The sequence below is a fragment of the Pezoporus occidentalis genome, unplaced genomic scaffold (assembly GCF_034315485.1).
Source record: "Pezoporus occidentalis ecotype Australia unplaced genomic scaffold, CSIRO_AGI_Poc_V1 ctg130, whole genome shotgun sequence".
In the NCBI taxonomy this organism is placed as follows: domain Eukaryota; kingdom Metazoa; phylum Chordata; class Aves; order Psittaciformes; family Psittacidae; genus Pezoporus; species Pezoporus occidentalis.
The window spans coordinates 80773-108457 of record NW_026913104.1 but is presented as its reverse complement, the minus strand read 5'-3'; the positions used below and the strand labels follow the sequence as shown (position 1 = coordinate 108457).

General features: G+C 57.4%; 1 protein-coding gene across 2 annotated transcripts in view; it reads left to right on the top strand.

Moving 5' to 3' along the window:
* The window catches only part of BCL9L (BCL9 like), a 58132-nt gene that overhangs the window by 26860 nt on the left and 3587 nt on the right, over window positions 1-27685 (top strand). For both annotated transcript variants that reach the window (XM_062608509.1, XM_062608510.1), the window contains 5 exons: window positions 20775-21138; window positions 22468-22590; window positions 23922-24123; window positions 24734-24818; window positions 25179-27567. In XM_062608509.1, the coding sequence (XP_062464493.1) occupies window positions 20838-21138; window positions 22468-22590; window positions 23922-24123; window positions 24734-24818; window positions 25179-27567 (3100 nt within the window). In that variant the 5' untranslated portion in view covers window positions 20775-20837. The remainder of the gene's footprint in view (window positions 1-20774; window positions 21139-22467; window positions 22591-23921; window positions 24124-24733; window positions 24819-25178; window positions 27568-27685) is intronic.

Genomic DNA, 27685 nt, shown 5'->3' with positions numbered 1-27685 from the left:
CCCCGGTGCAGCAAATCTAAGGCTGTTGCAATTACAGGCTGCCTTTCACAAGGACTTTCCCCAACAGTAGCCTAGAGGCCCTCAGATGTCCTCAATGGGTAGGTTGGACACCAGTGAAGCTAACCAGCTGCCCTAGGCAATCCTTGTTCTCAGACTGATGCTGGCAATGCCTTGATCTGAGCCCTTTCAGTGGTAAGGGACAATGTCAGCATCCCTCAGGACTACTCATCCCTGGCTGGGCGATGCTGAGCTTTGTGTTTGTCTTGCTGCAGCCAGATGGAGAGGTTAATTGCTTTGCCCAGTCTCAGGTCGAAACAGGATTGCAGGAGGGAGGTAGCTGTAGTGGATGGTCGGCAAGTTGGGAGGGGAGAGGGAAGAGGTGAGCATGTCCCACATTAATGCCGTGTTTTGGTATTGCTCTTCCTCCAAGACCTGATGTGGAGCATGTTGGATGGCTGCTGTGTTGGTGTTTGATCCGTGCCTGCTCCTGGCTGTGGGTGGTGCAGTGGCTGCGGTTGCTGTTTGCAGTATTTTTGGAAGAGCTATTGGGGGTACACAAAGAATTGGTCTCTTTGGATATTGATAGAAGAATACCAATAGGAAACATGACAGGAGGCCAGGCTCTGGCTTCTCTTGCTACCTCCTTGCCTCTCTACTGGGCAGGGAGGTCGACATGCCTGGAGCAGCTCGGTTGTGCTACTCAACAGACTCAAACTCAGGTCCTGGGTGGTGGCTCAGCTTGAGATGAGACTCAGCAGTGCTCTGGAGAGCCATGGCTGATGGCTGACCCCTGGCTTGGGAAGGAGGAGAGGTGCTGGGGGGCTGGGATTGCAGCATGGAACAGCAGGGAATCTGTGCATCGCTTTTGGCCAGTAGACCAGTCTAATGCCCCATCTGATTTGCATATCAATTATTTTTTATTTTAAGAGGACTCAAGTGGACCCAAGTGGCAGACTGCATCTCAGTGTGCTGCAGGAGGAGCCCAGGAACTGCTTGATTTGATCCAAACAATGAGTTTGAGGGTGGTATTGCTTGATGAGCCAAAGACTCCTCTGGCTGAAGTCAGTTCTTCTCCATCCAAAATGGGCAAGTGCTGATTTTGGGGAAGGGTTTAAGGTCCTTTTGAGCAGTCTGGGCAGTGACTGAGTGAGAGATGGTTGCGTAGACCCTGGCAATGGTCAGGATGCTGTCGCATGAGCGAATGGCTCGCCTAGGACCTGCTGCTGCCCTCAGGTGTCCCAGTGCCACGGGACCGTAAGACCAATGGTACCTGGCTCAGCACATCCCAGTGCGGGACAAAACCTATGGGACAAGGATGGTTGTGAGGTGGCTGCTGGATGCAGAGCTCCCCTGGTTGGCCTCGCTGCTGTGAGGTGGGGAGGAAGCCAACCTCCCCAGCCCAGAGGCAGGAAACCCGAACCACGTGGGCTGCCTTGGCACCTTGTGCACCAGAAGTAGCATGCCTGGGCTTGGGCTCGCTGGCTGCCTGCCACGGTGTCAGTGGCCCTGTTCCGTGTTCCCCGTTGGCAAAGCATGGGGGAAGGTGCGGACCACCTGCGGTGGGGGGCATTTCCGGCGCGCCAGTGCCAAAAGGGTGACCCCACAGGCGGACTGCGCCCCGGCATGACGGCAGTGCCGGGGTTTGCAGCCACCCCGGGGAGGAGTGCCTTGCAGTTTCACGGCAGGGCTTTCCTCTCCTGCAGTCCCGGTCTCCCGAGGTCTTTCTCTGACCCCCAGCTGGGGTGCGGGGACTCCCGCTTCCCGTGGCTGCAGCAGCAGTTATGGGAGGGAAGGGCAGGTTAAGCTTTGCGGGCAGCCCCTGCGGCGTGTGTCCGGTTGGGTTGCACTGCAGCAGCAGCGGCACCAGCCGCCGCCTTCCTCCCGTCGCTGGGCTGGAGCGCTGCAGGCTCTCGCAAACGCTGTCTGCGGACATCTGCTGCCTCCTCCCCCACCGCCTCCCGGCAAGCGGCAGCAGCTTCCCAGCGAGCAGCCTGCTCCGCGCATCACCCCCGCGCTCCCGGCCAGCGCTCCCTTCTGCTGCCGCGGGCTCCTTCGCAGGACCTCGAAATGGTGGTTCCCCGGGGCTGGCTGTGCTCCAGGCGGCCTTCCGTCTCACAGGGCTGCAGCTGAGAGAAGTCAGGGTGCCTGATGGGGGAAAGGCTCGTTAAAGGTGATGCTTACCCGGCCCTGGCTCGTGATTCAAACAGGCAGCCTTCGCCTTGGCAGGGCTCCAGCCAGCGCCTGGGGCCTGAGGCAGGCGCGGAGCCTGGGGTAAAAAGCTGGGAGCTGTCTGAGCGGAGCGGATGTGGCGAGGTCAGCGGTGAGCTGCAGCCTCGGTGCCGGAGCTGGGGGCTTTGGTCCGATGCCTGGCTTGGGTCTGTCCTGCGCAGCCATAGGGAGCAGAGCGGTGCTGTTCCAGGTATTAATGTGGCCCCTCTGGGGAGAAGGGAGGTGTGTTTCTGCTGTGTCCGAGTGCTGGGATGATGTGATCCTTGGGTGCAGAGGGCAGCAGGGTCGTGGATTTCTGGCTCCTGAGTGTAACCCCCAGGCTTGGTATTCTTTCTATGCTGGCAGCAGGAAGTACCACGCAAAGAGGCGTTGCTGCGGTGTCAGCCTCTTGGTGCTGCTGCACCAGGATCCCATCTGTGGGTATGCGTTTGGCACCACAGAGTGTGGTGGCAGCCTGAGAGGAGGTATTTACCCCAGCCAGTCCCCCAGCATGACAGTCGCTGAGAGGCCACCATGTGTACTTCTAGCCTGGAGGCTTCTCCAGAGGCAAGAGTGGAGGAGCTGGGAGGGATGGAGCAGAAGGATTTCAGGATGAGAGCATGGGGAGTGTAGCAAACTCCTTTCTCCTTAAACTGGTGAAGCAGTAGCTGGGAGTGTGAAGGCAACACTGAGCTGTGATCTCAGGGAAAGCCCAGAAGGAGGGCTGAGGTATGTGGATTAGTCAGAAGAGATGGTAGAGGATGAAAGAGGATTCAGCAGCTCTGACTGTGAAGGCAGGTTTGGAAGAAGGAGCTGGAGGGATTGCAGGTGGGACATGAAAACAGGAGCTTGGAAAGATGCAATAAACGAAGCCGGTGGGGAAATGTGCCGTTTTGTACCTGGATCAGAAAGATATGAGTGCGATTCAAAGGGATTTAGACAAGATGGCACAAGTCTCTGTTTGGAGGGAGAGGCATCATCTTTACTGTGACTGTCTCTGCGGTGGGGGGCTGCAGAGGCGCAGCCAGTTCCCCCCTGCCAGCTCAAGGGAGCACGGTGAGGTGGAGGAGCATTCCTTGGCATGCAGTTAGGTGGCAGCAGGTTCTGGCGCCTGTCTGGTCTGCGGTCCATGCCAGGAATCGAAGCAGTGGCAGTGGGACAGCCAGGTGACTGCTGCTGAAGGAGCCACTGAAGTCACCTGAGCACTGGTGAAGGTTGCGGCATGGAGAGGGCAGCTCCAGGCTGGCTGGCAGCAAGCAGTCACAGGGAGCAGGACTAAGGCCCCACAGTGTCAGGAGCGAAGGGCCCTGGTGCACCCGTTAGCCCGCTTTGGGGTGCTGGTCTGCAGCACCTGCGCACGGTGCTGCTGCACGGAAGGGCAGAGTCTGGAGCAGCACCGGCAGCCAGACCCGATCGAGCTCTCGGGTCTCCTCTTTGCCTGGGCAGCAACCGCAGGCTCCTCCTCCGCCTCGGTGCAGCGCTGAGCGTGAAGGAGATGAAGCGAGGGAAAGATGGGGCGTGCGTCTGAGGGGAAGATGAGAGGTGCTGCTGAGAAGCAGAACCGAGCTCCTTTCCTCTGTGTGCTGGGGTGGGGGCAGCAGAGCCAGGCTGCAGGCCAGCAAGGCTCGCACACATCCCTGGGAGAGGAAGCTGGAGCGCTGCAGCGAGCCATGCTTTTGCCTGCACAGGTGATCCAGTGCCACTGCGGTGCAGGGCTGAGACAGCAAAGCCGTGTCCCCCCTGCCAGCTGGGCGCTGTCCCGGAGCCAGGAGAAGGGGTGCCAGGAGTCCAGCAGGACCCTTCCCACGGGTGCGTTGTCTCCTGTGGGTGCCCCGGTTAGTGCCCTGGTTGTGACTTTGTGCCCTCAGAGGGCAGAGGTGTGGCAGAGACGGGGGTATGGGCTGCAGGGACTGGTGCTGGGCTCAAGCAGTACTGCCCTCATTTCCCCCCTGCAGTGGTGCTGGGTGCATTGCTGCGAGGCGCCTTTCCCTCCATGCTGAGGGCTTTGCCCCAGGTGCTCAGTTCTCCCTTTCCCGTGCTCTTGTTTTCTGGGATGCAGCCGCCGGTGAGCCGGGAAGCGGGCCGAGCTTGCGCGCGGGCGGCTGAGCCCCGGCTGCCTCCCAGCCCGGTGCCCCGTGCAGGGGCTCTGCAGCAGCCATCCTCCCCACCCTACTCTCCCTGTGCTGGAGGGATGGAGCCCCGTGAAGGGTTAACGGCGCGCTCCAGCCCCGCTCGGCTCCGGCTGCAGGAGGTGTTCAGCAGCTTGCTCCAGTTGGCGTCTTTCCCAGAATGCTTTGGAAAAGCACCGACCTCTGACCCTCAGTACAAACTGAGCCCAGCACGTGGGAGGGAGAAATTACTCCCAGACCTGCAGGCTCCAGGGTTTACAAGCTGCCTGCAATAAAGCAGCCATTTTTTCCGACAGTTACTAAATCTCCCCTTTTAGCTCCGCTGCAAACCTCTCTCTTCCTCAGCCCCGCGTCCTGCTCCGTCTTCTCAAATCAGAAACATCTTCCAAGGCGAGGCCAGGCTGTTCACCCCGGGATGAAGGCTGGGGAGAGTCTGTGAGCGATGCCCCTCGCCCTGCAGCGGTGGATCCTCTCCGGCTTGGCCTTTGTCCCTGTGTCTGTCTGCTGGTGTCCTGCATGGACCGGCCTCACTGCAGCAATCCCCAGTAGGGTCCTGCCCCTGCCCATGGGGTGCACGTCTGCACCTCTGAGCCCTCACAAGGCTGGTGGGGTGCTGCTGGAGATCAGACAATCACAGAACGGTTTGGGTTGGAAGGGACCTTAGAGCTCATCCAGTTCCAACCCCCTGCCACGGGCTGGGACACCTTCCACGGAACCAGGTTGCTCAAATCCCCATCCAGCCTGGCATTGAACACTTCATCTCTCCATCCCTCCATCTTCTCATGGAGATGGGGCAGCTGGCAGGCCACGTTTCGGTATTGCCTTAGTATCTGTGCTGGGGACCGGGAGCCAAAGGGCAAAGGTTTTGTTCCTGGCTTTGCTGGTGGCTAGGGTGACTTTGGGTAAGGCTTTGGTTTTTCTGCACCTCTGTTCTCTCTTCAAACAGGACTAGGAGCCACAGGGTTTGCACTTACCCATCGGCAGCTCCTCAGGTAACTTGCTCTACCTGCACTCCCTGCAGCGAGCGAGGGGTTAACCTCTGGGGAGGCTGGCCAGTTCCTATGGGAGATGGCTGTGTGGGAGGCTCAGGAGGCTTCACCAGCCAGGGTTTGTAAGGCCTGCTGCAGTGCAGAGTGCGAAGTGCTGCTTATACACAAATGATTCCATGGCCTTCAGTTGTGTGGAAGCGCCGAGTCGGTGTGGAGCAGTGAGCTCTGTGTATCTGGGGCCATGCGGAGCACACCAGTGTGTTGTGTTTGCTGCACAGGGCATGGGGAGCGCGTGTTCGTGTTTGCGCAGTGCTCCGGGAACAGAGAGCGCTCCTTACGAGTGGCTGCCGTGCCATGGGCACCGTGGGATCCAGATAATGGGAGATGGTGTTTGAAAACAACCTCTTCCCTGCGCCTCCCACCTCCTGTGTACGTTCCTCGGGCAGGGAGCAAAGGTGGGGAGCCTTCTGTGCAGCACTCTTCCTAGCAGATGCAGGACACCTCGGATGAGGCTGGTCGCCCTTGCCTTGGCCAGTAGATGGGCACCAGCCTGGGGACACAAACTGCTGTCCCCAGCCCCAGGGGTGGCTGGAGGGAGCCAGCTCTGGGCAGCCGTGGGCTTTCGCTGCGATTCTCTCAGACCCCGCAGTGTGCCGAGCCCCGGCGTGCAGCGTGGCAGGGGAGCCATCTTCCTAAACGCATCTCGGGCCGGTCTAGGATCTGCTCGACACGCAACAAAAAAGCGCATTCACCCGAACCCCCTTCTCTCCCCTCTGCAAGAGCTTGGGTTTGTTTTTAAATCTGTATGGCAGGCGACCAAACTGGCTGAGTCAGGCAGCTGGCTGGCCACCAGAAGTAAAAATGCGGTTTTGTCCCCTCCCTCGTTCCCCCTCTTCCCCCCGGATTTTTTTTCTCCTTCACTTAGCGACAGTTTCATGTATTGACAACAAACCTCTCTCTGCCTCCTTGTCCCGCAGGACCAGGACAAGTGGAAGCTGGTTTTTATTTTCAGCACCAGTCTAGGGGGAGAAGGTGCAGGGTGGGAGCCGGGCTCTGCCTTCCTGCTTCCGCCTGCAGTGGTGCTGCCTGGCGAGGAGGGGAGCTGCCTGCTGTGCCCAGGCCACAGGCTGAGGCCGGTCTCCTATGGGCAATTAGAAGACGGAGGGACAGAGAGGTGAAGTGTCTTGCCCAAAGCTATGCAGGCCAGGCCTGGGAGGTAGGAGCTGAGGAGCAAGTGTCCCCCCCGCTGGCCCCCAGGAGCCATGCTGGCTCTGGGCTGCTTTTGGAGGGGTGCAGGAGGAGGTGAGAGGCGAAGCTGTGTTCCCAAGTATTTACACGTGCTCCTGGCTGCAGGTGTGGCTGCTTGAAATGTGCCCTGGAGTCGGTGCTTGCACTGGGAAGACCGTGAGCCAGCAGCCCCCCGGTGTGACAGCCTGACACCCTGCAGAGGGGCAGCCGCACGCTGTTGTGAGGGGTGCAGGGTGTCCAGTGTCCTCCAGCAGGCTCTGTGCGCAGCAGGGTGGATTCTGTACCCCTCTGTGCGCGGCGGGTGACCCATTGCCAGGGCAGAGGTGGTGCAGGGGGTCAGGTTGGTGGGATCCAAGTTGGGCTTGTTGGCTGTGGCCAGCCCGTGTCTCAGCCTGACCTGTGTGATGGGTGGTGGGATCTGGCTGTGTGTCCCAGCTTCCAGGGGTCCCTGGGCACCCCTTGTGGCACCTCACAGGTGTAAAACTGCAGAGGAAACAAAGGATGCTCCTCCTGGAGGAGATGCAAATTGGCCAGTTGATTTCAGAGACAGGTTTTCTTAATTTGTATGTTGGTTTTTGCTATTTCTAATGTAGAAATGACAGCGAATGCTCCAGCCTGATTCTGGCATCTGCGTCCTTCAGCAAGAGAGCGAGAAGCTGGGTAACTGCTGGGAGCCATGCAGGGATCTGAGGATACCTGCACTGGTCTGAACTAGTTTGCTGCTTCCTCTGTTATCTGTCACTGCTCTATTGCAAGACATGCTTCCAAGGCAGGGAAAGAGAGAAATTGATTTACTGTTTTTCATTGCAGCAGGAAAGGATGTGATGGGCTAAGAAATGTAAAAGGCAAAATAAATCCTACAGAATATTCTGCTCTGTTGAAATGACGGGAACTTAAAGGTGCGTGAGGAGGCTTGAGAACAGAGTGGGGAATGCTGACATGCGGGAATGATAACTTAGTCCCTGCAAGATACATCTCTGCACATGTAGTCATGCCCCCACCTCTTCGCTGATGGTTGGTGGCCCTGCCTGTACTATACAGGTGGAAGTGGCTAGGAAAATGCTGCAGTCTGTGTGCATCTGCAGTTCGTGCAGGAACCATGGTAGCAGGACAGAAGCAGTGAGGAAAACGGCAAAGTGCTGCTTGGATCTGGCTTTTATTGGCAAACATTTAAGAGGCTGGAAATGAGTAGAGGGCAGTGGATGCTGCACGTTTGCTGGGCATGGAGGGAAGGGGCCTTGAGGTCAGGAGGTAGCTGCTGGGGATGCAGCTCCTGCATTTGTTTGTGCCTAGTCCTCAGTCTGTCCTCGCTTCTCTTCCCTTCCCTGTCTCTTAAGAGCTTGTGCCCCTAGGGTTGAGGAGGTGTGGGAAGAGGAGAGCTCTGTAGCAATATTTGTGTGTGTCTCTGGAATAATAGCACCTGATTTAGCCACACTTTTTTCTTCAACTAATTGGAGGTCATTCACCCGGCAAATGTCCAGGACAGAGGAAGAGCAGGCATGGTATGGCAGGGAATATAGTAGCTCGGAGTGACCTGCAGATTGCTGGCTCCCATGGCTGGCCGCTGAAGTGGAGAGCATTGTTTCCCACTCAACTTGGAGCCTGCTGGGGTTTGAACTGGTACAGGTGCGATTTGTGTGCAGTGCTTTGGAAGGTGTCTGTGTTTCTAACCTCATCACCAGGAAAGATGCTTGTAACAAGGTCTGACCCATGGGCAAACTTTTAAACAAACACAAACTCCTACATCAGATCAATACCTGGATCAATGGGTTTTCTTTTCCTCTGTCAGAAATAGAGTTGTGTTGACTCAGTCTGCTGAGGCTGCTTCCCAGCACATCTCCCTGCCAAAGACTGAAATGAAGAGCTGGATTTTCAAGCTCTTTCCATTTACATTGTCACCTGAGTTTAAGGTGTACCTGCATTTTAGGTTTCTTGAAATGTCTTGGTTATAGTGCTTGGAGCTAGCTGGCAATCATCTCGAGTACATCACAGGGTGAAATAGACTGGGCAGCTCTGCACACCCTGAGCAAAAGGGTGGTGGTATGTAGTTTCTGCCCTCTGCTCTTCCTACCTGTCAGAATAGCAAGTGGTAGAAGCTGATTGCCCTGAGACAGCCCCATCCCTGCCGCAGCCAGGCACTTCCGTGCTTGAGGCTTTGTCTATAGTTTTACTTGGTGTGGAAGAGGAAAATCACTCTTGTAGAAGTAGTTAGAGATGAAAACCTAGCTGCTGTCTGATCCTCGGGCTGTCGTCACTGCGTGGAGGATGGACGCCCGTTGTCCCCTCCCTGTGGCTGTGCACGCACATTGCCCAGTGATGTGGTGTCCGCAGGGCCAGCAGCCAGGGCTGAGCTCCTTTGTGATAGTCCCCTCTGAATAATGGGTGTTTGAGCGGGAGCTGTGCTTGGCATGGGGCAGGTGGACAGTACTGTGCCCTGAGGATGCTCAGGAGGATGGTTTGCTCCTGGACAATATGTCCGGATTTGGGAGCTGACAGCTTGTTTCTCATTTTGCCTTGTGAGCATCACAACAATTATTATCCTCTGGATTTACCGATGCGGAATGAGGCTAATGGGTTTGGCAGTCAGAAGGGTGAACCTAGTGATGTCTTTGATATTTGGAAAGACCTACAAGAGACTTGGAGCCCAGTCTGCTCCAGGAGAAAGCTGTCATGTCTGCAGTAGGAGCCTTGCCCTGTCTATGTGCATGGAGTGCTTGAGGAAATCCTGCAAGCCCCAGCTGGATGTGAGCAGGGCGGTGTGTCTCCGGCCTCACACGGATCAGGCTTTACTTGCTTTCACAGCGAGGTTCTGGTGCCCGGAGGTGGGATTGCTGAATTTGCTGAGCCAAGCTTTGAACAAGAGGAGCCCGCCCTCCCTTCCCTGCTGCACTGCAGGACGGGCTCGCTCTCTGGATTGCAGTGCCAGGACCCGAGGGCATCTGGACCTCGCAGGCCAGGATGGTTTATGCTGAGGCCAGGCTGCAGCGGGGGCAGTGCCTTGGCCGTGTCCCTCTGGGAAGGGGGCACGGCGGGGCTCTGCCGCCGTCGCAGCCCTGGCAGCATCGTGCACGTTCTCTCACACCCACGCTGCGGTGCAGAGTCGCACACGCGTGCAGATGCAGGCTCGTACCAGCGCGAACATGCTCGTGCGGATTCACATGGATCTGCGGTTAGGCGGGCGCACCCACGCCAGCGCGGATGCAAATGGAGCCGTGCTGGTGCAGGCCTGCTCGCCTCGCAGAGGCAGACGTGTTCGCGTTCGCACAGCTCCAGGCTCGTACATGCTCCTGCACTCACAAACACGGGCGACAGAGTGAAGCCACGGCGCTGGTCTATTTTTGGGAGCACTCCTAAGAATTGTGAGCATGCTTCAGATGTTAGAGTCTTAGATGGGGGAAGGCTGGAACAGATGGCTGGAGGGTTCAGAGCAGCAGCCCTGCTGAGAACAGATATTTATAGGCAGATTTAACCCTTGTGTGGTCTTGAGCCACGTTTAAAGGCACAGTGTCTGAATCAAAGGTCGCGCTGCCGAGCGATGAGCTCTGAGGCTGTGCTGGCCTACCTGTGAGCTGATTATCGGGGTAGCCTGGAAATCCCATCCGTGCTCTACCTCTTTCCTGAGCGCAGGGCCGTGGCTTTCCCTAGACCATAGAGCCAGGTTTCTCTAAGCCTCGGTGAAACTGGGCTGGTCGTGCCTGTTTCTTGCTGTCTGAGCTGGGGCAGCGGGTGCTGCGGCTGCTTTGCACTTGCGTGACCAGTGAAACGAGGACAAAGATTGTTTTGTCCCTCTTGCCCTGAGTTTTCTTTCTTCTTTCCTCCTCATTCCCCCCCCCCTCGCTTTTGCCAGAGGTTACCCAGATTCCTCCTCTTCCTGGTTGGAAGGAGAGACTGTTTTCTTTCAGGCATGCTGTCTTGTAAAGACACACAGGTTAAACCCTGCCCTCTCCGATATGTCAGATGTTTTTACCTGCCCTTGTCTTGGGCCCTCTTGGTTGAGCGTGTAGGGAAGAAGAAAATTATCCGCAGGCTGCACTGGTTTATTGATCAGAGCTGGATGCAAAGCGGGGAGCACGTTTACATTGGCACATCTATTTGTCGCCCTTTCTTGGAGAGCCTCCCACTTGGGACCCAAAGCAGTGCTGTATTTAACTTGTGTGGCGTGTCTGGAGGTGGGTTTGGCAAGGCTGAGTAACAGCAACAGCAGAGAGCAAACTGGGGGCAAGGCATAAAGTGATGCCCGCCAGTGGGAAATGTGAAGAGATGACACAACAGTTACCTGGGAGTTGCAGGGAAGAAGGCTCTGGCTCTGAAAGCATGAATGGGGCGCAGGCCTGGAGATCTGCCTGAGGCCGCTCAGGGTGCTTGTTTATCAGCCTGGCTCTGGGAAAACTGGGGAGCAGTGGCACTCCTGAGCTAGTGTGGGGCACCGGGAGACTGGGTGAAAAAGAAGCGGATGGGGACTGCTGGCAGAGTGGGTCTGCAGGTCAGAGAATTGCTCATCTGAGCTGCATCTTCCTCCTGTCGGGACTTGGGCTACTCCAGATGTTTGGAGCTGTACTCCATCACCTGCAGGCTCATGACAGGGCTCCCTGGGAGGCAGTGCCGAGCTCTTCTCCAATTCTTGCACTGCTCTGCTCCCTGGGACCTGCTTCTGATGCTGGAGGCAGCATGCGGCGGCTCCTGGTCCAGAGTCAGGTTCCTGGCCAAGGGCTTCACGCAGATGCTCAGTGTACGCTTCAATTAGCTGAGTTTGTTGTTGTGTACGCTGGTCCCATGCCCAAGGGGGCATGAGGCTCTGCTGAAAAGTCTGGGAGCGTGACAAAGAGCCAGCCTTGCCTTGGGTAGGATTTCCCAGTGGTGCTGCCGCCGTGTCAGGGATCAGCTCTGCGTCTTGGGGAATGAATTCGGAGCATCCCAAGTTTTCTTTGCACTGACGTGCTGGGGCCTGGAGATGCAAATCTGTAGGAGAGTAGGAGTATGTTGGAGCTGCTTCCTTCCTTGCTTACTCATCCCAGTTTCAGACTGTGGAGGCTTGGAACACTGTCACCACCACCCCCCTGAACTCCGCTTGCAGTCGTGTTCTCACTGCTCACGTGTGTGTCAAGTTGTGGAGTTCTCAGGTTTCCCAGAAGCTCTTGGTCCCAGGTCAGCACTTGCACCCGCCACTGAGATGTGACTTTGGGGTGAGAAGAACCTTGTTCCTCCTGCTCCATTCCCCCCATGACACATCCCGAGAGCGCAGCTGATCCTGGTGGAGACCCAGGTGGGGTGCTGGCATGTGGGCAACACTCAGCCTCCGGCTCGCAGCTGGGTCTGCTGCGCTGGCAGCTCTGTGCCACTGGCTGGCTGACTGTGTTTTGTACCCAGGCAGATTGGTGGGAGTGAGGCTGCTCGGCAGGGCCTCCGGGCACGCTGGCATGCTGTTCCTGTGCCTGGCTGGCCACGTGTAATTCCATGGGGCTCTCCTCCTACCTGAGTGGCAGTAAGGACCCACCCAGTGGGTAACTGCCAGGGAAGGGATCTGCCCCCACTTGCCTGGCCTCCCACAATGGCCCCATTGTTCCTGAGAGGGCAAGGAGGAGGCTGCCTGCAGCTCTCTGGGCATCATTAACCCTCTGCCTGCCAGCAGCAGGGCATGCGTGGAGCTGGAGGTCCTGTGGGAAGGTGGAGGAGCTCCCACCATCACTGAGTGCAAGGAGGGGAGCTGCAGGGAAGCGCCTGCCTCTGCCTCCAAACCCATGGGTTGCTGCTCTTCTGGGGACAACCTGCACGTGCCTGTGGTGAAGGTGTACATGGAGAGGCAGGGCGCTGCTGAGCCTTGATTTCCCCCAACAAGGTGTAGGGAGGCTCTCTGCCTTCTCCCAGGCTGCTTGCTGCCATGACCTTGCTTTGTGAGCAGCCCTTGTCCAGCCCTGGCACAGCTGCCAGTGTCCGTGGTGCTCTGGTCCCTATGCGTGTGCCAGAGCAGGACGTGTCTTTAGGAACGAGATGTTTGGGGTGTTTGGGTGCTAATTCCATTGGCCAGGGTATCGGTGTGGAAGCTGTTTAAAGCGATTCCAGCCTGATCACAGTGCTTTCTTCCTTCCTGTCCTGTAATGCGATCGCCTGGTGGCCTGCTGTGGCTTCTGGTTCCTGTTATCGTGGGGGTGCAGCCTGGGAGGGCGCAGGCATGCTGCACTGGTGTGCTCACGCTGCCAGGGTGCCGGCTCAGAGCCAGGGCGCGGCGTCCATGTGCCTGAGAGGACAGCAAGTACCCTGTCACCAGCCAAAGGAGCTGGACATCTGCGTCCCTCTCTGCTGGCCAGCTCCGCACTTTTGGTAGCAGTGATGCTTCCCCATCAGTTGGGTCTGGGGATTATAGGGCTGCGTCAGCAACCCTGCTCCATTGCACATTTCCTCTCCAGAATCTGTGGGACGAGGGAGAGGAAGAGGCATTTGGCTGGCATGCCAAGACTGTGTATGGGAAATTTTTTTCTGGCTGTCAGTCTTCGGAGGTGTCTGTCCTGGTGTGTCTCATGCTAGCTCAGAGACTTTGTAATCGGCTTCGTAGTCCAGATAAACCTAATAGATACCCTGTGAGCATCACCAGTTCTACTGCAAACCCAGCAGCTGTTTTGCTTATATCATGACCTAAAGAGCTACCTTGCTTCCAAAAGATCTGTAATCTCTATTTCTCCCCCTACGTAGCCTTTGCACTCTCCCCCCTTCCTTTGTTCCTGGGTCTCCGGTGATGCAATAACTTTTCTTTTCCATATGTTCTGGTTTTGAAATAATAGCATAACTAGAGTTGGGTGTGGAGGGCCACAAGGACCACTGCAAACCCCAAAGCCTCCTGCCAGCCTCAGGCTGGAGGGCTGCAGGAGTGTCAGAAACTGGTGCCCACTCGGCGCATCACAGGTTAGTGAGACCCTGTCTCTCCTGGTGGAGAAGAGCAATTCTCTGGGGGCAGCCCCAGAGCTGCTCTTTGGTCCCTCCTCCCTGTCCCTGGGTGTACATCTGCTGTTAAACAGGGGTCCTGCTGCCCCCCCCGAGGGCTGCAGTCAGTGAGGTGAGGCAATTCCTGGCTCTTTTCTGCCTGTTTCTCATGGGGCAGTTGGAGGCCTGGCTCTCAGGGTTTAGATCACTGTGCTTCTGGAGGAGCTTGGTGAGCTCTGGGGGTGTTTGTATAAGGGCATGGTGGTCCCTGGGCCTGGGGGCTAGGTCTGTGGGGAAGGCTGTGCCTCTTCACATCCTCTCAGAAAGAGGAGAAATGGGGAATTTCAGCTCTTGGTGCGGAGGAGGTGAAGTGTGGTGGGTGAGAAGGTGGAGCAGTTGCCCTTTCAGGGTGTGCAGTGGGGAAGCCCCTCTCCCACGCCGGTGCAAGCCTGGAGTCTGATGGTAAAGCAGGTGGGGAGCATGGGTTCCCCTCTCCTTGAGGTCTCCCTGTCCCTCTCCAGCCCAGCACTGGGGTCCCAGGGCCAGCTGCCGCTGCTCATCAGCAAGATCTCTGCTGCCGGAGCCGGAGTGCAGCCGATCTGCGCTGGGGAAGGTGAAGGGTTTCCCAGGGTGGAATTTCCTGCGAGGCAGATGTGTGGCCGCTTCCCCTCTGACCTTAAACCCCGATGTGCCTTAGTCATGATGGCATGCAAATATGAGGTGACCAGGGCGGGAGCTGCTGGGAAGAGGAAGTGACCTCAGCTGGGTTTAAATATAGAGCCCAGGCTCCGATGCACGCTGGGCCTGGTATTTATAATCCTGGAGGAGCACTCGGCAGTTCTGCATCTCTTCTGCAGCCTGGGCTGGCAGAGGGCAGTGTCAGGGTGCGGTGCCGGGGCAGCCAGCCTTGCTGTGCCCCCTCTTCCCTGCATGGTGCTGCCAACTCCCCCTCCCCAGCTGGGCACAGCACTGCAGCCTCTGGTTTGATGGCCCCCAGGTACCCCAGCCTCTGCTTTAGCTGCAGGTGTGTCCTTTGCACGTTGCATTTAGTGTTGGGACTGGTGCAGGGATGGAGCCCAAGTCTTCCTTGACACTTGTCTGTTTTGGGAGCAGACCCAGAACCCCGGGACCCTGGGTGATCTGAGCGGTGCATATAATCAGGTCAGAGCAGGGCTATCAGACCAAGCCTTCCTGTGTGTGGCTTAAAATGTCTGGCTTTGCTCTCTGTCCTCCTGGGTGCAGTCACACCGGCCGAGCTGCAGTGCTCGGGTGGCTGTGGCGCGCGTGGAGCTCCCTGCAGGTCTCTTCGCTGACCCAGCAGGTCGCAGGAGCCATGAAATAATTCCTCGTTATCAACCCAATAGAGCCGCATGTGACTGTTGAGTAATGTCTGGCACATGCAGGGTTTCTGTAAGGAGCGTGCCAGTTGGACTGGGGAGCTGCAAATTTGGTGACAGACCTGGAGACTCCCGAGCACAGGACAGGAAGCCAGGTTCTGCCTGAGGGCACAGGAAGCAGCAGAAGAGTTGGGGAAACTGTTGAGCTGGGGGCAAGGAAATGCTAAGAAAAGCTCTTCTAACACTGGTGGATTGAAGCAGCAACAGGAGAAAGGCTGTGGGGCAGATAGCGAACAGTATCCCTGATTTACCTTGCTCTCTCCAAGCCTCAGTCTCCACCTGTGTTATGTGGGGATGTCCATCCCTAGGTGGAAGGGAACACAAATCTGAGGTTTTGTCTTACTAAAGACCTTTGGGACTCATGGCCAAGCAGCCCTGCTGAAATGCATCATTCCTGAGGCAGCTCCGAACAGCGGGAGATCAGCAGGGCCTGCCAAAATGATTCCGAGAACTGCAAGGATTCAACCGAGCATTAGGTTCTCTCTGGAGGTCTTTTAGAATCCTCCAGTACAGGCAGTGAGGGTGACGACCGCTTCTGCCATTGGAAAGGGCAGGAGAAGGATCCCAGAAATGACCAGAGGAGAAAACGGGATTCTCCAGGCTATTGGTCTGGTGGTGAAAGAGGAGGATAATTTTGTGATGCATTCAAAACAGACGACTCATGTCAGTGCAGTGCTGTCCTGTGGAGTTCCTGCCTGCCCATATCTCTGAGTCTGGGTGACCAAAGCAAGGCTCAGATGAGAATCCCTTTACCAGCAGCAGCCTAGTTTAAGGCTGTTCTCACTGGTGCTAAACATGGTCTGGCGAGTGCTGGGTATGGGGTTAGGGAGATGCTTCTGCAGAGGCTGGTCACAAGCGTGCTGGCTCAGAGCTCTGCTCGTCGGGCTCTGGTGGTCCTCTGGCTGTTAGAGCCCATCACTGTCTCAGCTGGGGCGGGGGCTGGCTGGGGGACAGCAGTGCCGTTCTGCTGCTGGTTCTGAGGGGTTTGTTTCTTGCTGGAACAGACTCAAAAGGTCTTGCAAAAAGGATTGCTTTGGAACAACCTTTTTAGAACCCTTTAGCAAAGGTCAAGTTTCTGATTGTAGTCTTTTTGTCAAATCAGAAATGATCCAAGAGTCTCAGACTGCAGAAATCTTGCTTCTGGGGAGTTTGTTGTAGTCTTTGCCTCCATGAAGCACTCTGACTTCAATGAAATTGTGTGGTATTTCTTTGGAGGTGCTCCAACCCTCTCTGCTTTAACCCCGGGGGGACTGGTAATCTCGGAATGGTGTTAGATGGTGTGCCTGTGATCTCATCCAGCCTTGGGTTGAGAGGTACTGCGGGAGGGGGCCATGGGTCTTTCTGGTTTTCCCTTTTGCTGTTCTCTGCCTAATGCCTTTCTCAAGAACCCCTTGAGCTTGATTAGAACCTCTTATTTCCGAAGTGTTTGCTTGAGTCTGTGGTGGTGTCCACAGGAGGTTTTAGGTCAGGCTTGTCCCAGCATTGCCGTTAGTAGTGAGCGGGTGTGTGATTACCAGCACACGCGATGTGCTTGGAGGGTGTTTGCAATGGCACCCTGGTCTCCTCACTTCCTGGACCGGCTGACGAAGGGCCAGGTGACTTTATGCTTGTTGCCTCACTCTGCCACGACCCGCCTTGTCTGTTGGGTGTTCGGGATCTTCAGGGCATGTCAGCACAGCTCAGGAGCCCGGGCTGTGCTCTTCCTGCCTATGTGCAAGTCAGGAGTTATCTGGGTTTCACAAGAGCTCTCCCCAGCATCTGACAGGAGGGAGGTGCGGCAGAGCTCCTTCCTTCCTGAATCGTCGTGACTCTGCTTTCCCAGCTTCTTCGTTGGCCCTTTCCTCCAACAGGGATAGCATGGCAGCAGTGTCAGCCAGCACCGAGGCGGAGAAGCTGTGGGGCAAGCAGGGAGATGGGGAAGCTGTGGGGCAGGCAGGCAGGCAGCCAGGAGGCTCTCCTGCCCCATCGGGAGGCAGGCACAGGCTCCACATTCCTGTGGCGATGTTGGGAATCTGCGTTATCGTCCTTCGGAGCATGATTCACCAGAAAGTCCTCCGGGAACGCAGCGGGGTTTCAGGTTTCTTGATCTATCAGCTAGCAATTCCGGGATTGCGAATATGTCAGCCCAGTCTCTCCTGGTCTGGAGCTTAGCCTCCCCCTCCGCTGCTGCTCAGACTGTACTGGAGGAGACTTACTGAAAGCAGTTTGTGGTGTTTTGTTTTGAGGTTTCTTGTCTGCGAAGGTCCCAGTCTTTGATTTAAAGATGTGGCTTTTCAGCTGTACGAGATGCAAATACCCTCTGCATTTAGATGCAGCGCTTCAGTGTTTGCTGTGCCTTGTAAGCCTCCCTCCCTGCCTGAGGTGAGGCTGGGTTGTCCCCCTGTTTAATGACGGGGAGATCGAGGCACCCAGAAACAGTACATCTTGCTTGGGGTCACTTGTGGAATCGGTGGCAGCCAGGGGTAGAAGCCAGGAGTCCTGGCTCCTTGCTTTAACCACTGGGAATTAAATTTGCTATTGTCTTTAAAACTACTGGGCTGGAGCGGTGGGTGTGTTGCTACATTGCAGAGGGAGCCAGATTTCTGTGCAGTCTCCTTTTTGTCATGTTCTTTTCAAGATGTTTTGGATCATTTGTCTCTCCGTGCCAGTGCATCTACTTTCTAATGGATTCTCTTCTGTGGCCCAGATGTGTGGCATGCCTGCTGGAATCTAGCTTGAATTTAGGGGCGTGTGCAGGGAACTTAGAGCAATCAAGATGCCTATCGGCATGGTGCAGCCAGACAGATGAGAGGCCGGGGTGGATCCCGCTATGCATCTGCAACAGAATCCAACTGTTGCTGCTCCCGAAAGCAGAGCAGAATCCACAGGCAGCTGCTTCTGGCATTTCTCCCATTGGGAACTGTGAGGGGAGAGCGGTCAGTCTCAGTGAAGACTGGAAGAGGAGGGCTTCTCGGGGTTTAGCCGGGGGCCCCATCAGCCTGCGGTGGCTTTCCCTCTAGAGCCTGGCTGAGTCAATGGCCGGGGTGCCCTCCCTGGAGCACCGGCCTACTCCCAAAATGAAGGAGGAAGATGGATGTCCCAAAAGCGTAACGTTCCAGAGGGATCTCGCAGCCGGTGAGGCTCATCCATGCTGCGGGCAGCGTCTAAAGGTTTCCTTGTGGCGGCTGCCAGGTCCTTTGGGATCAATGCATGTGACCCCTGCAATCTGACCTGGGAACTGCAGGGGTAGGGGCTGCATCTTGAGCGTTAGTCTCTGGACTCTGCAAGCATGGTCTTAGGGGGGCCCCGGTTTTGTTCCTCCCTACAGTATTCACATGCCTGTGCTACGCAGCACAAGGGATGCACATCGGTGCTGCTGAGCATCCACATCCTTGGTGCAGTACTTTGGGATCTGTTCTGAATGCAGATGTGTACGTTCAGATGTGCCACAGGCAGACCTGCGTCTCCCAGCCTGTTGTCGGTACGGGTGGCTGTCACAGCCCCTCCGGTGCTGGGCTGGCTGTGCCCTGGTGTCGGTGGGTCCATGCCCTGGTGTTGGTGGGTCCGTGCCCTGGTGTCGGTGGGTCTGTGACCCTTGGGACTGCGGCGCGATGCCTTGCACAGCCTGCGAGTGCGCGCAGCAGGCGGGGGCTCTGGGCCACCAGCAGCAGGAGCTGCTGCAGGGCTTGCTTTCTGGAATGCTGTCTGGCAGCAGCCTCTTCCAGCGGGGCTGAAGGCTCCCTGTGGCTAGCCAGCCAGCGGCTGCAGGCAGCGTGTGCACTTAACGCTGCAGCTTGTGCCATATGGACCTTCTCCTCCTCCCTGCTTGCCCTCTCCGTGTCTCCATCCCCACTTTGCTCCCCTCCCCCTGCGAGCGGTTTGACAGAGCAATTGGGCAGGCACTGGGACAGCAGCTCTGACATAAATCTCTCCTGGTGTGGAATAAGGGGTATAAATATCCAGAGAGTGATGTGATCTTTCCAGCTGCTATTAATAGGTCCCTGGAGAACAAGAGTGAGCGAGCGAGACTGGCTGACACTTAAAGGGCTAGCAACTCCCTTATGTGCCGTGAAAATTAATCAGCGCTGTGGCTCACCATCTTCCTCCAGGCTAGAGCAGAGCCCTCGCGAGGTGCATGGCGAGGAGGTGGAGGAGGCGGCGGAGGAGGAGGGAGCAGCTAACAGCTCGCTCGTTAGGAAGCGGTGATAGGCCAAGCTGGGCTGCTCATGGAGGATCCCACTCGCTCACCGGGACTGCCGGGGCGGGCAGTGCGGTGGACGGCGGGGTTGGTGCAGGCGGCTCTCAGCGTGTCAGCTCCGCTTGGCCTCGCAGGGAGGCAGGTGCCAAGGAGCCCTTTCTGCAGGCAGGGGACTCCCTGGCAAGGGATGACAACCTGCAGCCTGCACCTTGTGGTGATTGCTGTCTGTCGGGGATTATGGGTCTGCCAAGTGTGCTTTGCTCTTTGCTTCCGTGCCATCCAGGGCACGATGTTTTGTCCTAGAAGAGCAGGCACTTGGCTTTTGCCAGTGGTATGTCCCCAAGTGCGCCTTCGACAACCCAGGGCCAGTGCGTGTAGTGCTGCTGGGCTCTGGTGGCGCTGGTCAGAGATGCAGGGTTTGGCCTGGAGCTGGTGCTTCCTGTCCCTGGGCAGCAGAAGAAATCTGTGCACAGCATCTGGCCTGCGTGGTCCAGATGGGAGGAGGAGACCACAGGCCCAGGAACCCCCCATGTGCTGGGAAAGTTCTCAGCCTGTACATGGGAAAGGTTCTTGGCGGCACGCTAAGCGCTTGGCAGATGTAAGCAAATAGAGAGGCATACCTCAGCTTTTATGAACGTGAGGTTTGCTCTCCTCCTCCCGCACTCCCCGAGGACTAGGGAAGATGTGACAGGCAGTGGAGGTCTCTGCAGCTTCAGGGTCACTGGCTGGGGTGGTGAGGAGACTAGCAGAGGAACACGGGGCTCTGATGCAGGAAGAGTTACGTGTTCTAGGTGGAGAAAGCCGGGAGTAGTTCTCATGGGGTTGTGCATCTTTCCATACTGGCACTGTCTCCAAGGACTTGGTGGTGAATGCTGTTCAGGCCAGGGAAAGCTGGTGTGTAGGAGCCTGCAGCCCAGAGGCCGGGTGCTTTGCCCTAACCTCCTCTTCCCTGCACGCTCTGCCTCAGCCTGCGGGGCTATTCAGAAACCTGGGCTGGGTCTCCTGGCAGGAGAGCCTCACGCTGCTGTCCCAGCAGGCCTGTGGCACGTTGCATCATCCTGCTGGGCTGGATGCTGCCGTGGATGCTACCTCACCCAGGGCCTTGGAGCAGGAGCTGCAACTGTCCCTCAGGCCCCTGGGAGAGACAGGGATACTGCTTAGCTGAAGAGTGCCAACACTTCCTGGCCCTGCCCTTGCCTTGCAGCCCACCGCCTCCTTCTCCTCAGCAGCCTCAACCTTAGTCTTCCCGTGTCCCACACCAGCTTTCTCTTTATAGGCTTGCACCGTTTTCTCTCTGCTCTGTTGTCTCCCTTGTGTTTGGCAGAGCAGAATAAACTTACTTAGCTGCAGAAGGGGTCCCTGAAACCATCGGACACCAGATTTCTGTTCAGGGTCACAAAGTTGTCGGAGCTCTGGGATCTGCAGCACATCCCTGAGGATCCTTCTGCTTGCCAGAGGGCAGGCTGGCATGGAGCACCCTGTTCTCATCACGGCCTCAGCAGCAAGGGCTCTCGTGTCCATGCCTGCGCGTCAGAGCTCAAGCAGGCTCCATGCATGGCATGGGTGGGAGTTAGCTGCTTGTCTGTATGCAGCTGACTGTGGAGCGGGATCCTCTGCTTGCAGGGTTGTTGGCTGTTTCCCGGCAGGAGCGGCTCTGGGGCTGTGCCCGTGTGAGGAGCACCCACTCACCCGCTGCCCTCTTCTCCTGCAGGTTTCTGACCAAAGGGCCTGGGAGCTCCCTCCACTGGCGCTGTGGGAAGCTTTAGCCAATCCAATGCACCCTGACAACAAACTGCCCAGCCATGGCAAGGCAGGCAGCAGCGGTGCCCCGGCCCAGCACCACAACGTGAGCCAAGCACCCCCCTGCAACCTGGGCTCTAAGGGTGTGGGGGCAGGCAGCCATGGCGGCAAGGCCACTCAGATCTCCCCTGGCAACTCTGGACTGAAAAACAGCCAGAACACTGTCCCAAACTTCAGCTCCTTGAAGGGCAAGGTGAAACGGGAACGAAGCATCTCGGTGGACTCTGGAGAACAGCGAGAAGCCAGCACCCCTTCACAGGACACGGAATCAAAAGGTAATAGCTCTCCTAAACCTTGCCTCAGCACGTCCTACTTGTAGTTGCTCCAAGCGTCCTGGCAGGACCTGGGATGGGAGCAGCTGTGAGTATCTTGGGTTTCTGTGCTGCGGCTTCTGTCCGGGCTTGTTCTGGCTGCCTGTGTGCCTTTGCATCATTGCTCATCACATCCGTGGTTTTGGGACCAGAGTGGCTGAGCAGTGTCTTTACATTCCAGCCCCTAAACTGTTTGTTATGGAAAGAATCTGGGGCTCTGGTTTTCATGGGCTACTCAGGCCATCTAAGCAAGAGCATGGTTCACTGCAGCTGCACTGAGCACCCTGCTTTGTGATGTTCAGACATTCAGCTTGGGACCAAGTTGAGTTGTTTTCTGTCTCCTCACTGTTGGCAAAGAGCTGCTTTTGTGGTGTTCTTGCAGCTGCCCGACGACTCGGTCGTGGTTAGTGAGGAGGTGCTGTGAGGGTCGCTGTCTGAACAGTTCTGTGGTTTCACCAGCGACGGGTGACTCTTGTGTTACAGCACGTGGCTTCTGGAAAAGGGCTGAGTCAGTGCTTCCAAACCCTCTGGCTTCCCTGTCCTCACCAGCCTTCCCTGTAGCCTCTTGCGTTCAGCTAAGCTCTGTGCTCAACGGCTGCGTGGGATACTAGAGCATCTCAGAGGGGGGTTGTTGGAGCAGAAATCCCAGTGGGGCCCTCGGTTCCAACCAAGACTCACACCTGGTCCCCAGACGCAGAGCCGCTGTTCTGGCTCGTGCCCCTGAGCATTTGATTTCACAACCACATTTATCCATCCTGTGTCTGATCCCTTTCCCCCAGTGCCTGGGTGCCTTTAGCTACTTTCTCCCTTAGCTGCATCAGCCCCATCTGAAAAATGGAGGGAGGCAGGGAAGGCCCCTGCCCCACTGATGTGTGCAAAGGGCAGAGTCTGTCTCTTCTTCCTACAAAGGATGCGAATGTGCCCTGCTGTTCCATTTCCAGGTTTAATTGCTGATCCACAGACACCTTACTTTTAGGGTTAGTGCCCAAAGCTCTCTGGTTTGGAACATCAGTTGGACATGGCCTGGTTTTGCAGACTCTTTTCAGACAGTAAGGAATCTGTATCGTTTGAGCCATAGCTCTCACAGGGCAGTCTCACCAGGTCTGGCTGCTAAGACAGGGAGCCCAGACCTAGCAGATGCTTCAGGATCTTTACCACGGCTGGGCAGATACCAGCATAAGGCATCTTGCCCAGTGCATCCTGGCTGGGTTGGTAGGGCCAGCATGCAGCATGCAGTCATCCCAGCCCCTGCCAGGTCTCCTCAGCTCTTCTGATGACTCCGTCCTGTTGCAGGTGAGGTGGCTCCCCGTAGCAAGCGACGGTGTGTGCTGGAAAGGAAGCAGCCATACAGTGGGGACGAATGGTGCTCTGGACCGGACAGTGAGGAAGACGACAAGCCCATCAGCAGTGCACACAGTGAGTGTCTACCTCCTTACCAGCTCAAAAGCTTGAATGAAGCCAGATCCTGCAGCTCAGCAGGGCAGATGGCACTGGCACCTCTAGCTTTGCCTCTGTGTGCTGATTTAGCTGGCTGTGTGATGTGGTGGGCCATTGCAGTTGCTGGTGGTTGTGCTGGGAGAATGTTTCCGGCCATGCAGGGAAGTGCAGGACCTATTTTGTGGCGATGGTACTGAGATCCTGGAGGAGAAGGTGTTGAGGTGGAATGTCCCTGTTGTACCTGGCCCTAGCCACACTGGTAGCAGAATTGCCATCTTGAAAGTGTGCCTGGCTAAACTCTGGTTAAGTGAGCTTACCCTGGTCATAGGGGCAGCCGGACCACGCGACACGCGTTGTACTTGTTGCAGCAGTTAGGTCTGTGCCAGGCCACGCATTCAGCTGTGCTTTTAAGGTAACTGAGTGTAAAGAGTCTCTCAGGGTCTTGACAGGGGTTGAGGCAGGGCTGAGCTGGACAAGGTGTGCACCGTTTGGGCCAATGAACTGTAGGTGTCTCCTGTTTCCCAAGATCATCAAAACTCTTTGACTTTTATTTTTTGTGTCTAGAATTTGGTTTATGTTCAAATTGCAACAGGGAGAATATCTGAGGGAATAGGGCAAGATCATTTGGGGCCCAGGGGCTGCAGCTGATGGAGAACATGGAAATGTATAAAATCAAGTACAGGGTGGCCTTTGTGCCTGCCAGCATACCGTAGCCATCCTCTTCAGGATGTTCTCTTATGCTTCTCTGTGGTCTGCAGCCCTTGTGGGAAGGTACAGTGCTGCCTCCCTGTCACTGCCTGCCTCGAGGTGGGCCTTGGAACAGGTTAGAGCAGGTCGAGGTGAGGGTGTCCAGGGGCGAGAGCTGGCAGCGAGGCAGTGTGCGTGTCCCCATGTCACATTTCCAGTGGTGTCTCTTCCCTTTAAACGCCGCAGTGCCGGGGCTGGGCTGTGGTGCTGGTGCTCCCAGGTCTGCTGCTGGAGGGGGAGCAAGGCAGCCTGCCCTGGGGGAACAGAACGGTGTGTGAGGAGGGAGACAAGAGGAAGGCAGGGCGCGCTGCTGGTAATTGCAACGCTTGTTAATATTAATTAGGGCTATTATTTAATACGGGTGATGACTAACGCGGCTCCAGCACCCCCGGTGCCCGTCCCGCGGGCACGCACGGCCGGAGAGCCTCGGGCCGTGCTGGGGACCAGGAGGCGGCGGCCCCTCGGCGCCGGGGATGGCCGGGCGGGTGCTGCCACCTGCCGCCGGGCGGCGGCTTTCACCCGGCGCGGCCTCGGCAGCTTCGCTCCCGTTTCTCCTCCCGCAGACTGTAATGTAGCAGATCCTGCGATGTCCACGGCCTCACAGCTTGGCCCAGGGTCCAACCCGCTGCCGAACCTGAACGAGACCAGCTCCTCCAGCGTGCCTCATGCTGCTGCGCCCGGCTTGCGGTCCGACGCTGCAGGCGGCGGGCCGGGAAAGCTGCCCTCACAGTTCGTTTACGTCTTCACAACACACCTCGCTAACACGTAAGTAGAAAACCTCGTCTGTCCTCTGGGGATGGGCAAACTCCGTCTTAAACACACGCTTCCTCCCAGCAACGCCCGGCACTGTGCCCTGCCCTGCATGGCTGTAGAGCATGTCTAGTCAGCATCCAGCTGAAAAATTCACCCAAACCATCATGGAGTGACTTGGAAGAGCTAAGGGGCTGAGTGTCACAGGGGGTGCCCTGTAACACTCGATGCTCTCCACTCAATTCCTCTCTTCTGTTCCACATTGTCTGAACATTGGAATCCTACTGAGGCTGCTTAGGTTTAGAGCTCTTCTACAACACAGGTTTGGTGCAGTAGATCCCAGAGCGTCTCGGTGACGGCCACCTTAGGGCAGCAGGCACAAGGCAGAGCCCAGTGCCCATTACATGGGACATGGGAAGAGGGAAATTCCAGGGCAAGAGGTTATCAGTTGGAGAGCCTCACTGCAGCCTGTGTGTGACAGGGGGAGGACTCTGAGAGTATCACCCTACTTGGTGACTTCCAGAGATTTCCCGCAGGACCGAAGAGTGGACGTGGCCACTGGGGCTGGTACGGGTGGGATAGGGGCGCAGTGCCCCTTCTCCAGTGGTTTGTGCTCTCTCCCCAGAGCTGCAGAAGCTGTCCTGCAGGGCCGAGCTGACTCCATTCTGGCCTACCATCAGCAGAACGTTCCACGAGCAAAACTAGACCAGGTAAATGGGCTATGAACCAATGCCTCTGTCGGCACATGCTGCTGACCCTTCCCTTCTGAGGTGGCCGTTCTCCCCCAGCTCCTGGCTCAGCTGCGGAGGAAGGGGTTGCCCTTTTGGTGGGGTGGGAAGCTGCTTTGCTGTGGAACCTCATCAGAGTTCTTCTGTCAGCGGTGGAAAGTGTACACACCTGGCTTTGCATTTCCACAGCATGTGTAATGGCAGCTGAGTCTTCCCCACAGGGAATGAAGGGGAATTGCCACAGGGCATGTTTTTGCCACAGAGAGGTCTCCAGCAGGGTGGTGGGGAGCATTACCTACTTAGGGTTTTCCTGCTCAGGTTTATTTCCCTCTTCTCTGCTAGGCACCAGCTCCTAAAGTGCTGGGGGTTGCCGAGCCACTTCCCATTAACCCTCCTGCTGCCAACACTCCACAGTCCCAGCCACCACCGGCACCTCAAGCGAGTCAGCCGCAGGCACAGCCCGCCCCGCCGCAGCCCCCATCTCAGACCATGAGTCAGACCCCTCTGCCTGCACCCAGCAGCCTGCCCCAGGAAGGGTCAAGTGAAGATGTCCGGAGGGATCTGACTCCCAACTCTCTGGGGAACAACAGTGGCAGCAACCAGCCTGGAAGCAACCACCCAAACACACCCACCGCATCTGCCACCACCATGCAGCCCGGGCAGGTGGACTCCTCCACCGCGTCCGGCTCCAGCCTCCTTGGTGAGGGCCCGGGCACGGGGATGCCGGGGAACGGGCAGGCAGGTCTGGGCCCCAGGAACCCCATGAACTCGGAGGGCCTCTCGAAGGAGCAGCTGGAGCACCGAGAGCGTTCTCTGCAGACCCTGCGGGACATTGAGCGCCTGCTGCTGCGCAGTGGGGAGACCGAGCCCTTCATGAAGTCCAGCCAGAACGCGGGTGAGGGTGGGACTGCCCCTCAGCCACAGGCTGCCCCTGCCCAGCCCCCCGCACCCCCCACCGGCATGAAGAAGTATGAGGAGCCTCTGCAGTCCATGATCTCCCAGACCCAGAGCCTCGGTGGGCCCAGCCTGGAACACGAGGTTCCCCACCATCCAGGTGCTGACATGGGGCAGCAGATGAACATGATGATGCAGCGGCTGAACCAGGACAGCCTGACACCGGAGCAAGTGGCCTGGAGGAAGCTGCAGGAGGAGTACTATGAGGAAAAGCGACGGAAAGAGGAGCAGATCAGCATCCATGGCCGGCCCATGCAGGAGATAATGATCCCGCAGTCGATGGGGAGCATGATGATGCGTGGGCCCCCACCACCCTACCACAGCAAGCCTGGAGAGCAGTGGCCTCCTGGGATGGGCAGCCAGCTGAGGGGACCCATAGATGTGCAGGACCCAATGCAGCTGCGGGGAGGGCCACCCTTCCCGGGGCCACGGTTCCCTGGAAATCAAATGCAGAGAGTCTCTGGCTTCGGAGGGATGCAGAACATGCCCTTGGATGCTCTTGGGCCCATGAGTGCCATGCAGAGGCCAGTCAGGCCCGGCATGGGATGGAACGACGATATGCCTCCTATGGGAGGCCCCGGGAACTTTCCGCAAGGTACCCTGCCCTATCCGGCAGGGCAGGGGGACCCCGAAAGGTTCATGAATCCCCGTGCCAGGGAGGAGATGCTGCGGCATCAGCTGATGGAGAAACGCCCAGTGGCGATGCAGAGGCCCATGGGGATGTCCGGCAACGCCATGAGCCAGGGCATGGAAATGGAGAGGATGATCCAGGCCCACCGGCAGATGGATCCATCCATGTTTGCTGGGCAGATAACAGGGGACAGCCTGAGCAGTGCCCCGATGGGAATGGATTTTGCAGGCACTCGGGGCATGCTGAGCCCCCCTGTGAGTCAGTCGGGCCTTCGGGACATGGATGCACCCATGGGCCCCGGCAACCTCAACATGAACATGAATGTCAACATGAACATGAACATGAACCTCAACGTCCAGATGACCCCGCAGCAACAGATGATGATGTCGCAGAAGATGAGGGGCCCCGACATGATGGCCCACCAGGGCATGAGCCCTGAGGAGCTGGCCAGGGCCAGGGCTCAGAATGGCAATGGCAGCACAATGCTGGGGGGACCCCAGAAAATGATGATTCCTTCCCAGTTCCCCAACCAAGGACAGCAAGGCTTCTCCAGTGGGCAAGGGCCTTACCCCAACATGCCCCAGGAGATGGGCAGCGGCTCGGACATGTTCAGCCCTGAGCAGGGTGCCATGCCTGTTGGGAGCATCAGCGGCACCACCAGGCTCAGCCACATCCCTCTGCCTCCAGCCTCCAATCCCGCTCCCACGCAAGGGGGGAACCTGGCCAGCATGCACCCAGCACCGTCCCGGGGGCTGGGCCGCCGGCCCTCTGACCTCAGCATCAACATTAGCCAGATGAACTCCCCCAGCATGGGTCACCTCAAGTCTCCCACCCTCAGCCAGGTGCACTCACCACTGGTCACCTCCCCTTCTGCCAACCTCAAGTCCCCGCAGACACCCTCGCAGATGGTCAGCATGCCGCCTTCAAACCAGTCTGGACCCCTCAAGTCCCCCCAGGTGATGAGCTCCTCCCTGAACGTCCGGTCTCCAACTGGCTCACCAAGCCGCCTGAAGTCCCCTTCCATGGCTGTTCCTTCCCCTGGTTGGGTGCCGTCTCCCAAAGCCACCATGCCCAGCCCAGGAGTCAACCAGAGCAAGCAGAGTCTCAGCATGAACTCGTCTACTTCCATGGGAGGACTGGATCAGGGTATGCCAGATTTCTTATGTGTGTGCTCCGTTCTGGGGAACATGTGGGCAGGGTTCCCCTCCAGGCCATGTGTTCTCGCAGGAGCAGGGAGACGCTCGTCCTGGTGTGTGCCCTTGTG